This window comes from Eleutherodactylus coqui, chromosome 1, assembly GCF_035609145.1.
Source record: "Eleutherodactylus coqui strain aEleCoq1 chromosome 1, aEleCoq1.hap1, whole genome shotgun sequence".
NCBI lineage: Eukaryota > Metazoa > Chordata > Amphibia > Anura > Eleutherodactylidae > Eleutherodactylus > Eleutherodactylus coqui.
In genome coordinates, this window is record NC_089837.1 from 497,984,709 (window position 1) to 498,003,468 (window position 18,760).

The following is an 18,760-nucleotide window of genomic DNA, read 5'->3' on the forward strand; positions in this document are numbered from 1 at the left end:
GGATGGAAGGACAATTACCTTCTGGAGAACATGTAAAAACAAGCCTGAGGAAGAGCACATTGAGAGCCACTCACTAATCGACTGGCCTGGCTTGATTTGTTTTATGTATTTAATTTCATTGAAGACTTTTATATAGAACATAAAATTTTATGTTGTGTTTTACGCAAAAGACTTTGTCATTGTGGCACCGCCCGTTCAAGCCTGCTATCTGGAATTTAGATGACGGGGCTTCCAGCCCTCAGGGACTTCACATAGATTGAAAAGTATGACAAATATCAATCATGCAAGAAGGGGAGTGAGGGTTTCCATCTGAAATGTAAAATGGGCAATGGACTGGTAGATCATGTGTTATAGCAGGAGCTGGGACCTGGTAATTACATCTAGGTAGTGTTGCTGTAGATACGATGAGATTTAGCACACTTGTGTTCTAAGTCCCACCCGTGTTTCAGCAAGAACAAGAAATACAAAGTACAAAAATTTCCAACATTCCAGGTATAAGAGTGGCTCAATGAAGGGAAGGTATGCAGGGCACTTACTTGGGTGGATAAGGTACAAGGTAGTGCGATGCGTTTCGGAGGACATATGGGTAAAGTAGACTTCTTTCTCAAGCACAAACACAAAGAGATAAGGCATATTACCAGTGGATATAATATAATATATTGGATTTATCCACTTCCTTCCGAATAAATTGGATTTATCCACACTCTTTGAACCTAGCTTGGAGAATACTTTCGCACATTTTCAAAGCCAACGTGGATACCGGAGGGGATTTGTCTTTTGATCGCGAACTCCCCATCCAAGTAAGTGCCTTGCATAGCTTTCCTTCATTGAGCCACTTTTATATCTGGAGTGTTGAGAATTTTTGTCATTTGCATTTCTTGTTCTCGTTCTAGTGACCAAGGTACCGGTGTGCCCTGGGTTCCCCCTTGATGCACTCCCTCCTCCTCTTTATGGATGCCTTTTGAGATTAAGTGTTACAGCGGAGGCAAACCAGGACTAGTGATATGGCGGCGTGTCCATTGACAGGCTGTCCGCAACAGATTAGTACAGTTTATATTTACCATACACCTTATATACACCTGCACAAATAATTATCTCCAATCCCAAACCACTGTGCTAACTCATATTGTATCTGTTCCAACAAGGGACAGTCCCCTAAATGCCTAGAATCGTAACTATATATACGTATCATAAAGCATGCTCTGGTTCTGGTCCAGTCTTGTGAAAATTTAAAGTGGTTTTCCAGGACTAAAATATGCTCAAGATAGGTCCTCAACGGTCGATTGGCGGGATCTACCATTCAGAATCTGCCTCTTCTCAGGCGTGCTTCGTTATGGTCATTAGCCACATTGTCTGAGAGCAGCTCAGTCCCATTCAAGTGAATGGGATTGAGCTGCAATACCAGGCACAGCAGCTATATAATGGCGCTATGCCTGGTATGGACTCAAGTGACAGTGGCACTTCAATTACTTGATTGGCAGATATTCGGAGCAGTTGATTCTCGATGATCAACTATTGATGACCTATCATCAGGGTATCTAACTTGTAATCTCTGGGCATTCCAGGGGTCAGACATCCAGTGACCAATGATTTATCAGGTGATCAGGGGCATAACTACAATGGGTGCAGAACACAGGGTTGCACCCACGTCCTGGTGCCTTGCAGGACCCATAAGGTCTCTCTTCCCCGTTTACACGGACTATTGGGCCATATAAACAGGAGCAGTTCAATGTTTGAGTGACCCCTCCTTACTGTTGTGAATAGTGGTGGGCGTCCGGAACAATCCCCGGCCATTCCACCTCCATTCACTTGAACGACTATCACATGATAGCCCGTGACACATCTGTGGGGTGCTTGTGTGCCCGACAGTCGTCCTATGAAATACGGACCTTAGTCTTTGAGACGCTGAACCTTAACAATCTTAAATTGGTTGTCCCACTTCTAGCTATTGATGACCTACTTTCAGTATAGGTCTTCAACAGCAGATTGGCAGGGGTCTTCCAACTAGGATATGTGGCAATCAGCTGTTCCCCAGGCCGATATGTTTGTGCACGAAGCTGCTTTGCTGCTGGAAGCAGATAGCTCTGTATGTTTTTCAGTGACCTGGGCTGGTAATGCAGATTAAGCCCCATTGAGGTTAATGGGGCTGAGGCTGCAATACCAACATGGGCCACTGTGGAATGCGCAGAGCTGTCTGCTTTCTGCAGCAAAATGGCTCCATACACAAAGACACCAGCCTGGGGAATATCTAGAAGTGAGTTAACCCTTTAAAAATGTTGTCCAAGATGAGGAACGTGTCCATAGTTGTGTCTGCTATTGCAGCTCAGCTACACTAAAGTGAATGGGGCTGAGCTGCAATACCTATCATAACCTGTAGACAAGTGTGGTGCTGTTTATGCAAAAAAAAACTAGTCATCGTTTTAGAATTCTTTAGTATTGAGTTAAGTATACTATTATGGCCAGAAACAATGTGAGGGGCAATAAATGAAGAAAGAATAATTCAGTACTGTATGTTCAGTGACCCAAGTTGGATCAATTTGGCAAATTGTTTTGTTCTGCTTTCTTATTGTTTGGAAGACTTTCATTAAAGAAGAAAGAAAAAAAACTCTTATTCAGCAGACTAGGCAAAAATTACAACAATTAAGAGAGGAACTGCTAATGACTGGGGGAGGGGGTTGAATTTTCGCCAGTGTCTAATTAGGAGCAGGCAGCCAGCCACGTACTAATGGACTGTTAATGTAGTAGCGTCATGAGAAGGTAAAATTAATATTGTGTGGGGAGCAGTCAACAATGGTGATTACCGCCACCGGTATACTTCATACCCAACATTAATAGAAATCTCCGAAATGTAGCAGAATCCTAATTTGACCTATTCCAACAATTCTCATTGGCAGAAAAGTCATTAGTGAGTATTATGCGGTGGAAACAAAGCACATGGAGTCACCTCCTTACAACGAAACTCTGCTTTGGAGCCCCTCTTAAGGCCACTTCTAGTCTTACGTAAATAATCCTTAAAGTGGCTCTCTGCTTTTGCGACAAATTGTGAGTGGGTGGGTTGTATATTACCTACCGTTCTTCTCTGCCATCCCTCCAATCCACTGATTCCTGTTCCTATTTTCAGGTGGCCACCATAATCTTCTAACTACCATATGCACACTATGCACTGCTGTCTAATTGGCCACTGTTGATCACAGGAGCAGCTTTAGCCAATGGGAGAGCAGGTATAGTACATTCTAACACAGTGTAAGCTAAAACTACCAATGCACTCTGGGAATTAGGTAGTCTGAAGATGGTGTTGACCACATTGCACAGCCATGGCAGAGAACAACTGCAGGTACTGCACGTCCCTCTCTCTTCAGTCCTTGGACAGCAATTTGTCCCAAAACTGGAGGATTGCCTTAAAGCGACCCTCCAGTCCTGGACAAACAAAATGGCCACACTACTTCTCTGACTATCTGTAGCAGCACTGGTTAATCAAAGCAGGTGTAGTGTCTTAAGGCCCATTTACACGCAATGATTATCACTCTAAATTCGTTCAAGCGATTGCATATAAGTGATAATTTTCTTTGCATGTAAATGCTATCATCATTCACTCTTCGGCTGAACAATGATTTTAAGACAAGCTTAAAATCCATGGTTCAGCCAAAGAGAAATAACAGGGACCAAATGCTATGTTCTAAACTGGAGTCAGCAAGAACAATGGAGCTGTGTGCAGAGCTGAGACCACATGTTGTGGTCTGCAAACAGCTCCCAAAACCTTTTTACATGCAAATGAAGCTGATAAAGTGTTAATTGACATTAGTATCCATTAACACTTTATGCAAAATGATCACTAAAACCTTTAAAAGGTTGTCTTTGTGTGTAAATGGACCTTTAGACTGTTGATGCATACTAATGCACATTATACATCAGGTAGACAGAGAAGCTGGTGTGGCTAGTTTAAATTACAGTAAATCTGATGGAGCAAATCTCATTTTTCCTGATCCGGCTTGCTAATAGTACAGGCCCGCACAAAATGGGCAAATTATGTCACAGTATGAAAAAAAGACATATGTCCATCTAGTTCAGCCTATTACCCCCCCCCATGTTGAGCCGGAGGAAGGCTATTTTTCTACGCCAGCAATGTAGCACAGGAAACTTATTGCATATGCCCCGTTGCCTCTTATGAAGATAATCCCATTGCCTGTTGGAATGCATCCAACCTTCTTCAACTGGATACAACAATGTCACATATAAACTGCTGCCAAAAGTCGGCTTCTAAAGATTGCTCTGATGTTTGGACTGCTAATTGAATTTCGGAGCAGCAAAGAGTTAGAAATCCTGCTGCGCAAAAGAAGAAGAAAGAGGAGAAAAAGACGACGACCACCGCTGTACTTCAGAAAACATATAAGAAAAACCCAAACCTGTCAGAGGAGTTGTCCTCAAAATCAGGACCCCGTAATTAAGGGAAATGCAAATTTCTTTTTATCTTTTATACTGCCCTGTGGGTAACAATGCCCGGGTGCGACCCTCTACTGTTGATGTGGCGGTCATGTCCGGTTTTAGCTACGTGCGATCTGTGCGGTCACACAAGTCACCCATCACCAACCCTTTGACAAAGGCACCAGGCGGACATAAGCTAGGGACAATCTCCCCTCTTAGGTTTACCCAGCTACATGATTTTCTCCCTGCATTCGGCAGTATCTTGTGGAGCTACATGAATCCTCCTCCTCCTGGCTCTATCTCCTCCCCTCTGATCTGCCCAGACGCCTCTGACAGCACATCGGCACCACTGCAACACAATTGCTTAGTTCTACTACTCTATTTATGTTATACGCTTGGCACTTGGACTGTTTCTATGTACTGAGCTTGGTTCTGGTGCTGTATTTATGTACTGAGCTTGGTTCTGGTGCTGTATTTATCTACTCAGCTTTGTTCTGGTATCCATCAGTGCAATAGATATGTTTTTTTTTTCTCTAATGGTAGGGTGGCAGGGGCACCAAAACATTCTGTACAGGGTGCCATCTAATTGAACACCGGCGCTGCTGGTGTCCCAAACATAATCTCTGAAGTGTATGTAGGTGGGAAGGTTTTGTAATAATTCCAAATTACAATACTAACATAGACTGCTCACACAACACTCCTCAATCCATGCTGTATAATACTCAAATAATATCACTTAGTATAGAATGTTACTTATAGTTACAGATAAAGACGAGTATTCTGATCTTGGAGTAAGCAGTGACCTGTCTATCTGATTTTATTAATGAGGACAGAGCTTCATGTGATTGAAATGGTGTGAAACACGATGTGTCAGATTATGAGAACAGCAGCAGAAGACAAGTGTTCTAATCTTGGAGTAAGCAGCAAATCAAACAAAAAACTATGTAGGTAATCAGATCATGATAATGATAGCAGCAGGACTGGAGTATGCTGGTCTTGTGGGAGGCAGTGACCTGTCCACCCATGATTATGTTACTAAGAACCAAGGTGCAGGCCATTGGAGCAACAACATGAAAGAACAGTAATAAGAACTTTGTAGCCAATCAGATATGCTGGTATGATATGATCAGTATGCTGGTCTTGTGGGAGGCAGTGACCTGTCCACCCATGATTATGTTACTAAGAACCAAGGTGCAGGCCATTGGAGCAACAACATGAAAGAACAGTAATAAGAACTTTGTAGCCAATCAGATATGCTGGTATGATATGATCAGTATGCTGGTCTTGTGGGAGGCAGTGACCTGTCCACCCATGATTATGTTACTAAGAACCAAGGTGCAGGCCATTGGAGCAACAACATGAAAGAACAGTAATAAGAACTTTGTAGCCAATCAGATATGCTGGTATGATATGATCAGTATGCTGGTCTTGTGGGAGGCAGTGACCTGTCCACCCATGATTATGTTACTAAGAACCAAGGTGCAGGCCATTGGAGCAACAACATGAAAGAACAGTAATAACGTTGTAGCCAATCCGATTACGATACTGATGATGATAGCAGCAGAGAAGGAATGTGTTGATCTTACGGGAGGAAGTGACCTATTCAGTCACATGACTATATTAATGAAGGCTAAATTGCAGCCTATTGAAGCAGCGTCATGAAGTGAGCAGTAAGAAAAACTGCCAATGAGATCATGGGAATGGCAGTAGAAGAGGAGTGTGTTGCTCTTGGAGGAAGCAGTGACCTATCCTTTCCTACCATAAATTGGCAAATAATATAAATGAAAACTGGGTGAAAATAATCATTTTTAGGTGCCCGGTACACTAAAGGAAAACCTATGCAATTCTTATAATACCTTTAAAACCTATATGAGAATCACCTGACTGTATCTCGGCCGACCGTGCCCACTCCGTGTACCTTTAAATACAGTGCAGGGTAATGTACAGGAGGCCATATGCTTTACGGAACTTTTATGGAAAATAAAGTGAAACTAATCCCATAAATACCGATGATACATTTTACCTTTAAAATAGTAATCTGGCTCCTGGGAGAAATAAGCCTAATGTCGTTAACAGCGGCCCGCAGTGCTCTATAATGAAGTTGATAAAACATGCTGTAGGGTAATCTACCATGTCACAGGCACGGATTGATCAGTGTGATGTCAGATTTAGGAGCCGCGCTAAAACCAGATAACGGCCACGGGAGCCATGGGATTTTAATTCCAAGATAAATCTGGTTCTGTCCTTTTTTTTCTTACACCACAACCTCCGAGTGGAATATTTTATAACCTTCCCAGTATTTCAGATCTCATCTAAATCTTCATGTAACCGAGACCGATGACAACATAATCCCACAAAGCAAATTGGAAGTCTCCAAGGGGCCCTCATGGTAGCTGGCCCATCCAGATACGTTACAAACAATTATTGATTCCCTGCATCTCCTTTGATGGGATCTTTGCTATTATTGAACAGTGAATTGATGGCTTACTTTATATTTAGGGGCGTTGTTACAAAGTTACTTGGAAGTCTGGGCGGATGAGGGGCCTGTTTCGTCATTACTTGTGACCACATAATGTTAAAGTGGACATCCGTATGGATCCCATCTATGATCCATCCAGGCTGACGTCCGTTATTCCTTTATCTTACATTGAATTTAGTAGGAGAATGGATGGAAGGGAAGGAAATGACCGATACAAGAAACTAGATTAGAAGAGCATTCCTATCTTGGGTATTGTTCACATGGAATTTACAACCCCGTCTGGGGGTTCTGCTCCGGACTGGATGGTCGAAATCGATGTATAGGCAGAACTCTGGATGACTCTACAGAAGGAGCGCACAACTGCAGTCCTCAAGGGCTCCTTAAGTCATATTTTCAGGATATCCTATAGTAAGAACACCTGTGGCAATGTCTGAGGCAATGATAATAATTACATCACCTGTGCAACACTGAGGAAATCCTGGAAACATGACCTGTTGGACTCCCCTGAGGACTAGAGTTGTGCACCGCTGGTCTACGGTATGCCATTAGCATTTCAGCAGGCTTCCATTAAGATTCTAGTATTTTGGCCAGACAGAATTGCATAGTCAACAATGGATGAAACCTCCAATAGGGGTAATGATGGCATGAAAATGTAACTTTAGAATGTTATGGTATGTCATTGTGAACTTAAAGTTTTTGGGCTCCATTTGAAAATTTACAATGGGATCCCCTATCTAAAGTGTGTCATTTATAATACTGATATCTTCTTGACAATTGGGTCTTTGGGGCCCCTCAGGAACCGGCAGCTGCTACCTCTGTGCCCTCTATAGTTACTTCCCTGGTAATAACATTATGTTTGGTGATAGACTCCTACTCGGAGGCGTATGTACCATAGAGGCAAACCATGCGATCTGATTGCAGCATGCTTTTTGCTACTGGGCAATATTGTAGGTCCTTCCTCCAGAGAGCAACTGAATAGTTAGCGATTAACCGTTGGCATCTTTAGCAGAGGCGTAACTTTAAGCTCTCGGGCCCCGATGCAAAACTTTTAACAGGGCCCCCAACTACAATGATTTACTCATAGTACTGGGTCCCTATATGGAGAAGAGAGGCCTTATGGGCCCCCTAAGGCTCCTGGGCCCGGGTGCAACCGCATCCCCTGCACCCTCTATAGTTACGCCCCTGATTTAGGGTTCAGACTGGTGCAGACTGGATGGGGTGTCACTTAAGTAGGTGAGTATACAGTTTTCCTTTATCTTACACATTTTAAGTCTTTACATTTTTTAAACCCCTTTAAAGTAATTTCCCATTAATGAAAAGCATCCCTTATCTATTGGACAGGTGAAAAATGTCTAAATGCTAAGGGTCTGAATGTTGGGAGCCCCAGTGATTCAGAGACGGGAGCCCCTGAATTTCCCATGAGAATGGTATTGCGGTGCGCATGTTTGACTGCCACTCTATTCACTTCTTCGGATGGAGGAAGATGGCCGAGTGCAATGGCGGTCAAGCAGTCATGGTGCATACCAGGATTTCATGCACATGAACCCATGGGCACACCGGTCTCCGGATCACTGACCAACCACCATGTAGGATGAGTTTTGCATTCAAAGGGTTTTAGCCTTTGTTCACACTTGGTCTACAAGTCTCCATAGGGGAGGTCCCTCAAGGTTTTCGATACATTTGACAATAGAATATAGTCCAGCATTCAGTGCTATTCTTACCATCAAATCTAAGAGAACCCAGACAAAGCCTCAAGTGACCTGACTAAGTTAATGGGGTTCACTGATCACCTTCTCTGATCTTTCGTACAACAGATTCGACACAGTGGCATGGCTACCCAAACTACCCAACCCAACACGTCCGTCCCTTTACTGCAAGATCATATCTGGATCCTGGGATAAGGATGGCAGTCTGAGCTTCGTGAATGTTGGCGTAATGGCCGCGTAATGGATGCGAACATTTACTGCAAGCTAAATTGCAATTTTTACAGTTGTTCATTACATAAAGTGTTGTGCGGAGAAGGGAATATGGTTTGTATAAAGCATTTTAAGGGGTGCCGCTTCCTCTTCTGATCCGTTACATGATCACTGGCGCTAATCATTTTAATAGCAAATGCTCCTTTTATACTACAGTGTGAGATGCACACAATTAATTTAACAGCATAATTTCATTTAATGTCGCCACGTGAGCTTATCAAACCCGGGATCTGATCTAGGTCACAGGAAGCCGTGCGAGATTCCAACCAGGATTTCACATCTTAAAAGCGGCTCCATTTGATAGAAGTAAAGTCCATTAAAGCCCATTTTCTATTGCTAAACTGCATGAAAAGTCCGACAGAAGGAAAGAGGCACTAATAGACAGCGTCCCCCGTGATTCTGTGATTGTACTAATTAATGTTATTACATGATGGAACAAAAGGACTTAATGACAAGTACAAATCATGGTTGGAACAAATACTGTAAATAACAGAATAGAAGGGAACTCTGCTTCCTCCTGATCATTTGCATATATTATCGGAAAAAGTGCATTTCCCTCTTTACATTTAAAGGGATCCTATCACTAGGAATGAGCGAACCCCATTAAATATCAAAATAGGGCCTCCAAAGGTCTCTTCTAGAAGATAAGCACCTACTAATTCACATACAAGCATGGGGAGCTTTTTATGGTCTCAGAGGCGTAACTTGAAGCTCCCGGGCCCCGATGCAAAACTTGTAACAGGGTCCCCAATTATAATGCTTTATTCATAGTCCTGGGCTCCCTATATGGAGAAGAGAGGCCTTATGGGCCTTCTAAGGCTTTTGGTCCTGGGTGCAACCGCATCCCCTGCATCCCCTATAGTTATGCCAGTGGCTTAACCCCTTTTGGTTGCCTTCACACGGGTGCCAAAATCACGTGAGCCTTCTGCGTTGCAAGACGCACAACTATGAACCCCATTCTTCTGAATGGGGTCATACACATCAGCGATGCTTTCCTGCACGGCGATGCGATGTGGGAAACAAATTGCGGCATGTTCTATCTTGCTGCATGCTCTCACATCGCAGCCCCCATTGTTTTCAATGAGGCCGGCAATGGCATCACACCCCATGCTAGGTGCACACGATGCAAGATCTCCCATTGAAAACAATGGGAGAAACTCCGCGAACTTCCCCTGCAGCTGACAGCATTTGAATGGGTCGTACAATATAAAAGGAGAAAAATTCAGCACAGTGCTGAATTTTTCTCCTTTTTTATTGTACGACTAGTATATAGTAGAAGTTGTGGCTGCCTCCACCTGTCCATGCCCACGTACCTTGTGTCCCTCCTATTGGACCATATAAATGGTATCCTACCTTCCATGGTTTTATTTGTAGGCTTAGTCCCAAGAGAGATGTATTCTTAAAGGTACATACCCATCTGTCCAAAGCTAAGATTGGACCACCTGGTATTGGTGTTGGGACCCATCTGAAGGCTTGGTCACACGGACGTTGGTAGATGGGCCAATATGATTTGGTCGAATTGTTCTCAGCAGCATGACCCCCCACCAATCATAATGTTATGTCCTTTGGACAGAGGATAACTTTAGATTTAGGGATCACTAATATATCCCTAATGTGATATATCCCTAAAAGTCTACTGATGGTCAACACCTAGGAGAAAACTAGTCACATTACTGGATCTATATTGATTAGAGCATTGAACCAAAGAGCAAATCAGTAGGCTGAAAAATAATTGTCTCTCTTGGCTTCATCCTGTGGGAATCTAATTCTTAAAAGGGTTGTCAATCCATATTTGATAGAATGATCCTTTAACAATAAGCTGATGACAAAGTGCCCACCTGCTGGGACCCCCAGTGATTAGCTGTTATCAATGGAAGAGCTGGCAGTAAGTGTTCAATTTCCCTGCAGTGCCACCACAGGGTTAATGAAGTATTACCCATTGTCCTTTTATATCAATGGGCTGTCTGTGTCACGCAGAACTGGACAGGTCCTCCAGAGCTAGATACGTTCTGTAGTCACTCTCAAATCTAGTCAAGGGATGAGGATGAGGAACATAAGACCCCTCTATCATCTCAAAATTCCCTAATGTGGTGTGTATGAAAATGGGTTTTCTAAACTAGATAAACCCTTTAGAATGCAGAGACAGGAAAAAGCTTCTTAAAGGGACTGTCCTACCAAAAGAAGTTATTCTCTATCCACAGGATAGAAGATAAGTATTTGATCAGTGGAGGTAAAACTGCTGGTACCCAATGGAATTTGAGAATGGGAGTCCCAATAAATGCAGCAGAGGTTGAGCATGCACACGACCACCCCAGTCATATCAATGGGACTTGAACTTGGTGATCTCCGCAAGTCCCATTGAAATGAATGGAGTGGCAGTGCGCATAAATGACCACCGTTCCATTTATATTGGGATCTTCAGGACCCCTGTTCTTGGAATCGAGGGGGATCCCAGCAGTTGTACCCCCACCAATCAGCTAGTTTATCCTTTATCTTGTGGATAGGGGCTAACATATTTTGGTTGGATAACTCCTTTAACGTATTGGAATGAGGAAACAATGATACAGTATATGAGTCTACTTCATGGGGACCAACAGTTAAGAAAGAAAGTAGGCATGATCCCTACACCATTCGAAGAGAAACCATTCAAGTCCATCATGTTGAAACTATGGTGGGGCAAATTATGTAAGTCCAGCACGTTATCATCTATTTTTGAGTATATTCAGCAGAATTTGATAGGCTAGCACCTCTTTGGCATATCTGTGGTCTTCTCATACATGGAGAGCCAAAAAATGATTGGTACAAACCAACTGGAGAAGTGTTGGCGCCAGTTGATCAGCATTTACTCATAACAACATACTCGGCAGACCTCAAAGGGTTCTAGATCCCCAATTAGTTCTGGCACGCGACAATTAGTAAAAGAGGTGGGATTCCCTTTTATGTACCCCGAAAATAAGACATACCCTGAAAATAAGACAGCATGATTTTCCAGAATTTTTGAGGATGCAAAATGATTTTTCAGGCTTTTTGAGGATGCTTGAAATATAAGCCCTACTCCAAAGTTAAGCCCTGCTATCAGTTTATTTAAAAAGTCAATTTAAAGAGTGTCCAGGTAGCTATACATGTAAAAAAGTTAAACCTTTTTGAACAAAAATTAATATAAGACACTGTCTTATTTTCAGGGAAATGCGGTACTATAGTACGATACAAATTAAGCATTTATACCGCCACTTTATATGACTATGCCATTATTTAATACTAAGACGCTTTACAATGAGATGGCGTTATCCTGGCACTGAGCATCGTACAAATGGCAAATCTTAAAATAAACTCTCACTATCATTGAGCCGATGCCTTACCTCAAGAAAATGCTCCGCTTGTTGTTCCCGATCCAACTTTCTTGACGTCGTGGTAATGAGACCTAAATGAAAGCAAAGGAGACATTGTTTGAGTTTCTGTATCCTCTGGCGAAGCAGTGGTAAGTTTGTTAAGTCATTTGTGGCTTTCTTAATATCACGCTCTAAGACTCTGGGATCTATATAAAGCCTAATGTCCATCATTCACAGATCTAATGTAGCGCCGTTTAATTATTAAGTGCCTGGATAATGCAGGTTTGGATAACTCTGTGAAATGAAAAGTAACTTTGTAAAGTGCATAGTACTTTCCTTTAAAGGGTTTTTCCAGCATTTTAGCAAACAAGGTCAATAAAGGGTTGTCCAGGACTATAATTTTGACCGTATCTCCTTAGGACGGACCGTTAATATCAGATGGGTGGGTGTCTGACTCTCGGCATCCCCGCCGATCTTCTGGCTGAAGGGTCCATAGTATAGTACCATGCATTTGGTAGTGGCTGTGCACATTGCAGCTCAATCCCATTAAAGGGGTTTTCCAGGGCTCTACTATTGATGACCTATTCATAGGATAGATCATCAATATTTAATCAGTTGGGGTCTGCCGCTTGGGATTCCTGCCAATCAACTATTTGAAGAGACCATGGCACTAGGTTAACTGCCATGTGTCCAAGACCAGTGACAGATGTTGATGACCTATGCTAAGGGCAGGTCCTCAATATTAGTGTCCTAGAAAACCTCTTTGCAGTGAATGAGACTCAGCTACACTACTAGTCACAGCCACTACAAACTGGAGTGGAGGGAATCTTTCAGTCTGTTGGTTGGCAGAGATGCTGGGAGTTGAACATCCAGCAATCTGACAGTGATGACATTTTTTTAAGGACAGACCATCATCAGCACAATCTCCGAAACCCCTTTAAGTGACTTAAGAGAAAGGGCTGCTTGTACCTCCTCTTTGGACTTTCGACATCTAAACCATTCACTGGTACATGGATAGGGTGTACTGCCATGGGGTCTCTAAATAGTCCAATTTTGTTTTTCAGTCTGCACCAGGGTTGGACTGTCCTAAAGGAGCCCATACACCTTCAACAGTTGTGGGACACATGCACATTTGGCCAAGAGCTATTTTCTCCGAACGCTTGAACCTTTAGTTCGGCCCAGAGATCACTTGCACAGAATGCATCAATAATTCTCTATGGGGATTTTTTAACTGCCATTGACTCATTGGATGGATGATAACCATGTATGCAAACATTTCCTTGTAGAGCCAGACAGCTCTGGCCACAGCTTATCTTCAGAGGGAACAAGAGGAAAGGTGTTGAAATTCATACTCGATCCTTCTTTTTCCCAACCCCCAAGGATTTTAAAAGGGTTGCACCAAGATTGACTTTTATCACCTATCCAAAGAAAAGGTGTTAAAAGTCTGATCATGGGGGTATTACCACGAGACCTCCACTGACCCCGAGAAGGGTGTCCTCTTCTCCACCTCACTGTGGGCTTTCTGCACCCTCTACAGTGTGGAGGAGATTGGATGGAGAAGCAGCCGTTCATGCATGGTGGCACTCCGTTCATTTTCAATGAGACTGCCAGAGATAGCTGAGCGCTTATACTCGGCCATTTCCATCAATCCCATTGAAATAATAGATCAGTGGCCGTGCATGTGTGGCCAGCACTCCTTTCAATCTAACATCACTACAGTGGGGTAAAGCGAGTTCACAGTGTGAAGGAGAGGGGGACTCGGGAACCCCATTCCTGGGATCAGTAGGGGTTTCAGCAGTAAGGCCTACACCAATCAGACTTTAACTACCTATCCCGTGGATAGGTGATAAAAGTCAATCTTGGTACAACCTCTTTAACACATTAACAAAATGCACTTGTGTGGGCCCAGGCTCTGAAATATTAGTGAGCACCAGCAGAAGACAACCATTTGGAGATGACAGTCAATTGCCCCTAGGGTATAGGACTTATGAGATGGTCCACAAATAACCTATTAGATCCTACTGATGATGTGTCCTGTGAGTACAATAATAACAAAGACTACAAAGCAATTATAAGTGGAGATGTGCTGGATGGGTGAAGGATCACCCCCTCTGTGGGACCAAAGAAACTGGAGTACTGGACCGAGGAAACTCAGTCCGACGCTTACTGACCCTTCATATGCGACACATGAATATCTAACACACATGCCCTGAATGACTGCACCAAGGTCAATGCCTGCATACTGTACATGGAGATCCCAAGGATATTTGCCCCGTCTGGCAAAGAACAGAGCAAGAGTGAAAATGTCAATTTTTACCATTCGAATAAATCTGAACTTTCCTACAACCAAGATGAAATCACCATTAAGACATAAAAGATTACATACGGTAGTAACATAGTATGTAAGGTTGAAAAAAAAACATATGTCCCTCCAGTTCAAACTCCCCCGTCCTCCAATGTTGATCCAGAGGAAGGCAAAAAAAACAGTGAAGTAGAAGCCAATTTTCTCCATTTAAGGGAAAAATTCCTTCCCAACTCCAATCTGGTAATCAGAATAATCCCCGGATCACCGACTCTTCTAAGTAATCCGTGACTAGATCATGTAATATTGTAACACTCAAGAAAGGCATCCAGCCCCTCTTATACTGTTTCATCAAGCTCTCCATCCTCACATCCTCAGGCAGAGAGTTCCATAGTCTCACTGCTCTTACAGTAAAGAACCCCGTTCTATGTCGGTGTAGAAACCTTCTTTCCTCTAGACGTAGAGGGCGCCCTCTTGTTACAGTCACAGCCCTGCATATAAATAGATGATGGGAGAGACCTCTGTATTGCCCCCTGATATATTTATACAAAGTTATTAGGTCGCCCCTCAGACATCTTTTTTCTAAAGTAAATAATCCCAATTCTGATAACCCCTCTGGGTGTTGTAGTCCGCCCATTCCATTTATTACTTTAAGGAGGAAGAACAATGTTCTCATCATGTGCCCCTAGACCTCTTCTGATGCCCCCCATGATCCTTTAGGCCTTGGCAGCAGCTGCCTGACACTGGTTGCTCCAGTTAAGCTTACAGTTAAAAAAAATCCCCACTATGCTAATGTTCTAATTTAAGAGACTTTGTACATAAATTTACATTGCCTTATATGATTTGCTTCATGTAAAGATAAGAAAAAGGTAAAATGGAACAAAATATTCGGCTGCTCAGACAATGATCTATTCTGAAATGCTCCGAGTTACCAGGGGGCAAACTGTCCAAGCAATATCCTTCCAACGCAGGGAAAACATAAATGTCAGGAGTTAATGTGCGGCTGCATCTACTTAATCTTAATAATTCAAATAGTCTAACTCTTTCTGCGGCTACTCGATCAAAGGGATAGAAAAAGAGCAAAACAGACTTGTGTAAAATACAACTGCAGTATCACACATGGGAGACGGGGCGGCCGCCGGAAGAGAACAACGGAGAGATGGTAACGCTCATTAAAAAAAAAACGTAAAATGTCTTATTCCTTTGTCCCCATGACAATACTTCCTGCCCTTGTGATTTCAGCTGTGCTGGCTTATAGACAGGACCCCCATAATATCCGGTACGCTTTATATTAAATATGTGCGATGGAAAATTCTTCTCCAGATAGCATCAGGACCCTGATGGCAGCTACGTTTTATGGTAATTTTACTGACATCTTCAAATATTTGGCTCAAAACCACTACTTTTCATATAAAAGCCGCTAGGTGGCATCATGCTATGCTATGGCAGCGCCACATAGTGGCAGCTCAAGTGAATGGTGGAATGATGCCTCCACAATGTCACTTATTGGAAGGTATCAATATATTGACTCATAGGGTAGCTACCTTCCAATAAGTGGCACTATGGAAAATTATTCCATCGCTCATTTGCATAGTTTTTTTCCCAGGGAGCATTGCGTGGCCTATAAGATTCCCTGCTGGCTTGTGCTGCTCTCCACAAGGAGAAACATAACCTCCCAAATACATAGTGGCCCAATCGCAGGTATGCTTCCAGAAGGAACAAAAGGCCCCAAATAATGAGCCCATTGCTTCCCGCTATGGTCTATGTATATACTGTATATACGTCCGAAATGTAAAAGATTGAAAAGACGTACAATCCATACGGCAATTGTTTTTCCGTTGAGCCATGCCTCTACTCCCACCATTCCACTTTGTCCCCTTTGTGCCGCAACACAGTAATAGTTACTCCTTAGTGCAACGCAGAGTAATAGTGCCCCCTCAGTGCACCTCACAGCTCGGTTGCCCTAACCCTTTAGTGCCTCCCTCACAGTATGAATGTCCCAATTAGTGGTCCAACACAAATGGTTGGATGCTGCTTTAGTGCCCTCAGCACAATATACTACCCCCTAAGTACTCCAACCACAGGCTTCTTACTCCCCCCTCACAGTAGTGATGTCTGCACACAGTAAAGATGTCCCCTTAGTGCCCCCACACAGAAACTGCCACTAGTGATGCCCCCTTCATGCCACCACCACAATTTAATGCCCCCCCACATAATACAAATTGTCTCATTAGTAACCCACGTAGGAAAAAGGCCCCTAGTAATGCCCTTCATGGTTCTACCACAGTATGATGCCCCTTAAACAGTGGAGATGCCCTCTTTGTGCCAGCACACAGAAAAATTGCCCCCCTTCAAATAAACAGTGCCCTTTAAAAGAACTAAATGAATACTCTATAAGTCTTCTCTGGGCTTTGCTGTCTGCAGCTCAACAGGCACCGTGCCAAGCTGCGGTGGGCAGCAGTTACAGGGCGAGTTGTGGAGCGGAGAGCCGATGGTCTCCGGCTCCACCATTGTAGACATTCAGCATGCCTCCTGGAACATCGGGACAGTGCCCAAAGTCCAGGGCAGTCCCACCGGATCCGGAATGGTTGGAAGGCATGACTGAATGACTTTGACAGTAGCCAAGCACCAAGCCTGGCCTATGCATGACCCCAGATTTGGACGGCCTATACCCATACCGCGTGCTACAGGATATGCCACTACGATTTTGATCATCCTCCACAGCCTTCCTTTTAATTAAAACACATATTTTCCGCTTCTAAATTAAACAACAAACTTCACTTGGGAGCCACTATCTGCAGTACAGCATATTCCAGATGGAGCTGCAGCATGTGCCAAAAATTTATATACAGCCGCGTGCGGGAACAGATTTTTTTTTTCGCCTCGCTACATATTGATTACTGCAGGAGGAACGCACTTTATTTAAACACTGTAACAGAAAACTCTGCTGACTAATTCTACATGCGCTACATTATACACCCTCCAAAAAGTGAGGCCGGCCCCACCTCAAGCGGCTGAATGGACCGCTCCATCGTGTGCACAGAGGAGCCGCTAATTGTAGCCGTTAGACCAGCAGCGCCCTTTTCATTCGCAACACAAAAAACCTAAACAAAGCCGGAGACAAAACGAAGGCTGCGCCACCTGTTGCACATGACATCATCATCAGAGATGAAACATTGTTGCAAAGGGAATGGAAGGCAATTCAGCCGGCCATTGAATAAGCCTGTATCTACAGCGAGGCGCGGATATCTCACAGCCCTGAAGTACTTGGCAGAGAGCAGGCGCCTCTTTTTCCTTTTAATCGTAAAGAATGTGAATACTCCATGGGCTTACACTTCTAATTCCAGCTAAATTAGGCAAATCCTTTCCCTCTGTAGCAGACTGAAGAGGAAAACAATTCTGGGTAGGGTTACAGCGCTGGACGAGAATAGTAAGAGCGCAGTTATATCGATTTATTCCAAAGGACTCATTTTTGTTCTGGTGCTATATTTATGCTATAAGTTTGGTTCTGGTGCTGTATTTATATACTGAGCTTAGTTCTGGTGCAGTTTTTGTGTAACCATCTTGGATCTGGTACTGCATTTATGTACCAAGCTTAGTTCTGGTGGTGTATTTATCTAGTGAGCCTGGCTATGGTGCTGTATTTATGTAGTGAACTTGGCTCTGGTGCCATATTTATTTACAAACTTAGTTCTGGTGCTGTTTTTATGTACAGAGGTTGGTTCTGGTGCAGTTTTTATGTAATGATCTTAGTTCTGGTGCTGTATTTATGTAGTGAACTTGGCTCTGGTACCATATTTACTTTCGAACTTAGTTCTGGTGCTGTATTTATTTACTGAGCTTAGTTCTGGTGCAGTTTTTGCGTAACGATCTTGGATTTGATGCTGCATTTATGTAATGAGCTTGGTCCTGGTGCTGTATTTATACAGTGAGCCTGGCTATGGTGCTGTATTTATGTAGTGAGCTTGGCTCTGGTACCGTATTTATTTACAAACGTAGTTTTGGTGCTGTTTTTATGTACCGAGCTTGGTTCTGGTGCTGAATTTAAGTACTAAGCTTACTTCTGGCGCTGTATTTGTGTTATGAGCTTAGTTCTCGTGCTGTTTTAATGTACTACGCTTGGTTCTGGTGCTGTATTTCAGTTATGCGCTTACGTCAGGTGCTGTTTTTATGTAATGAGCTGGATTCTGGTGCTGTATTTATGTACTCATGTTTGTTCTGTTGCTTTATTCACTGATCTCAGTACTGTATT

At 43.2% G+C, this 18,760-nt stretch overlaps 1 protein-coding gene across 3 annotated transcripts in view; it reads right to left on the reverse strand.

Moving 5' to 3' along the window:
• The window catches only part of FAT3 (FAT atypical cadherin 3), a 522,893-nt gene that overhangs the window by 185,457 nt on the left and 318,676 nt on the right, over nucleotides 1–18,760 (reverse strand). For all 3 annotated transcript variants that reach the window (XM_066587016.1, XM_066587025.1, XM_066587006.1), the window contains one exon: nucleotides 12,237–12,298. In XM_066587016.1, the coding sequence (XP_066443113.1) occupies nucleotides 12,237–12,298 (62 nt within the window). The remainder of the gene's footprint in view (nucleotides 1–12,236; nucleotides 12,299–18,760) is intronic.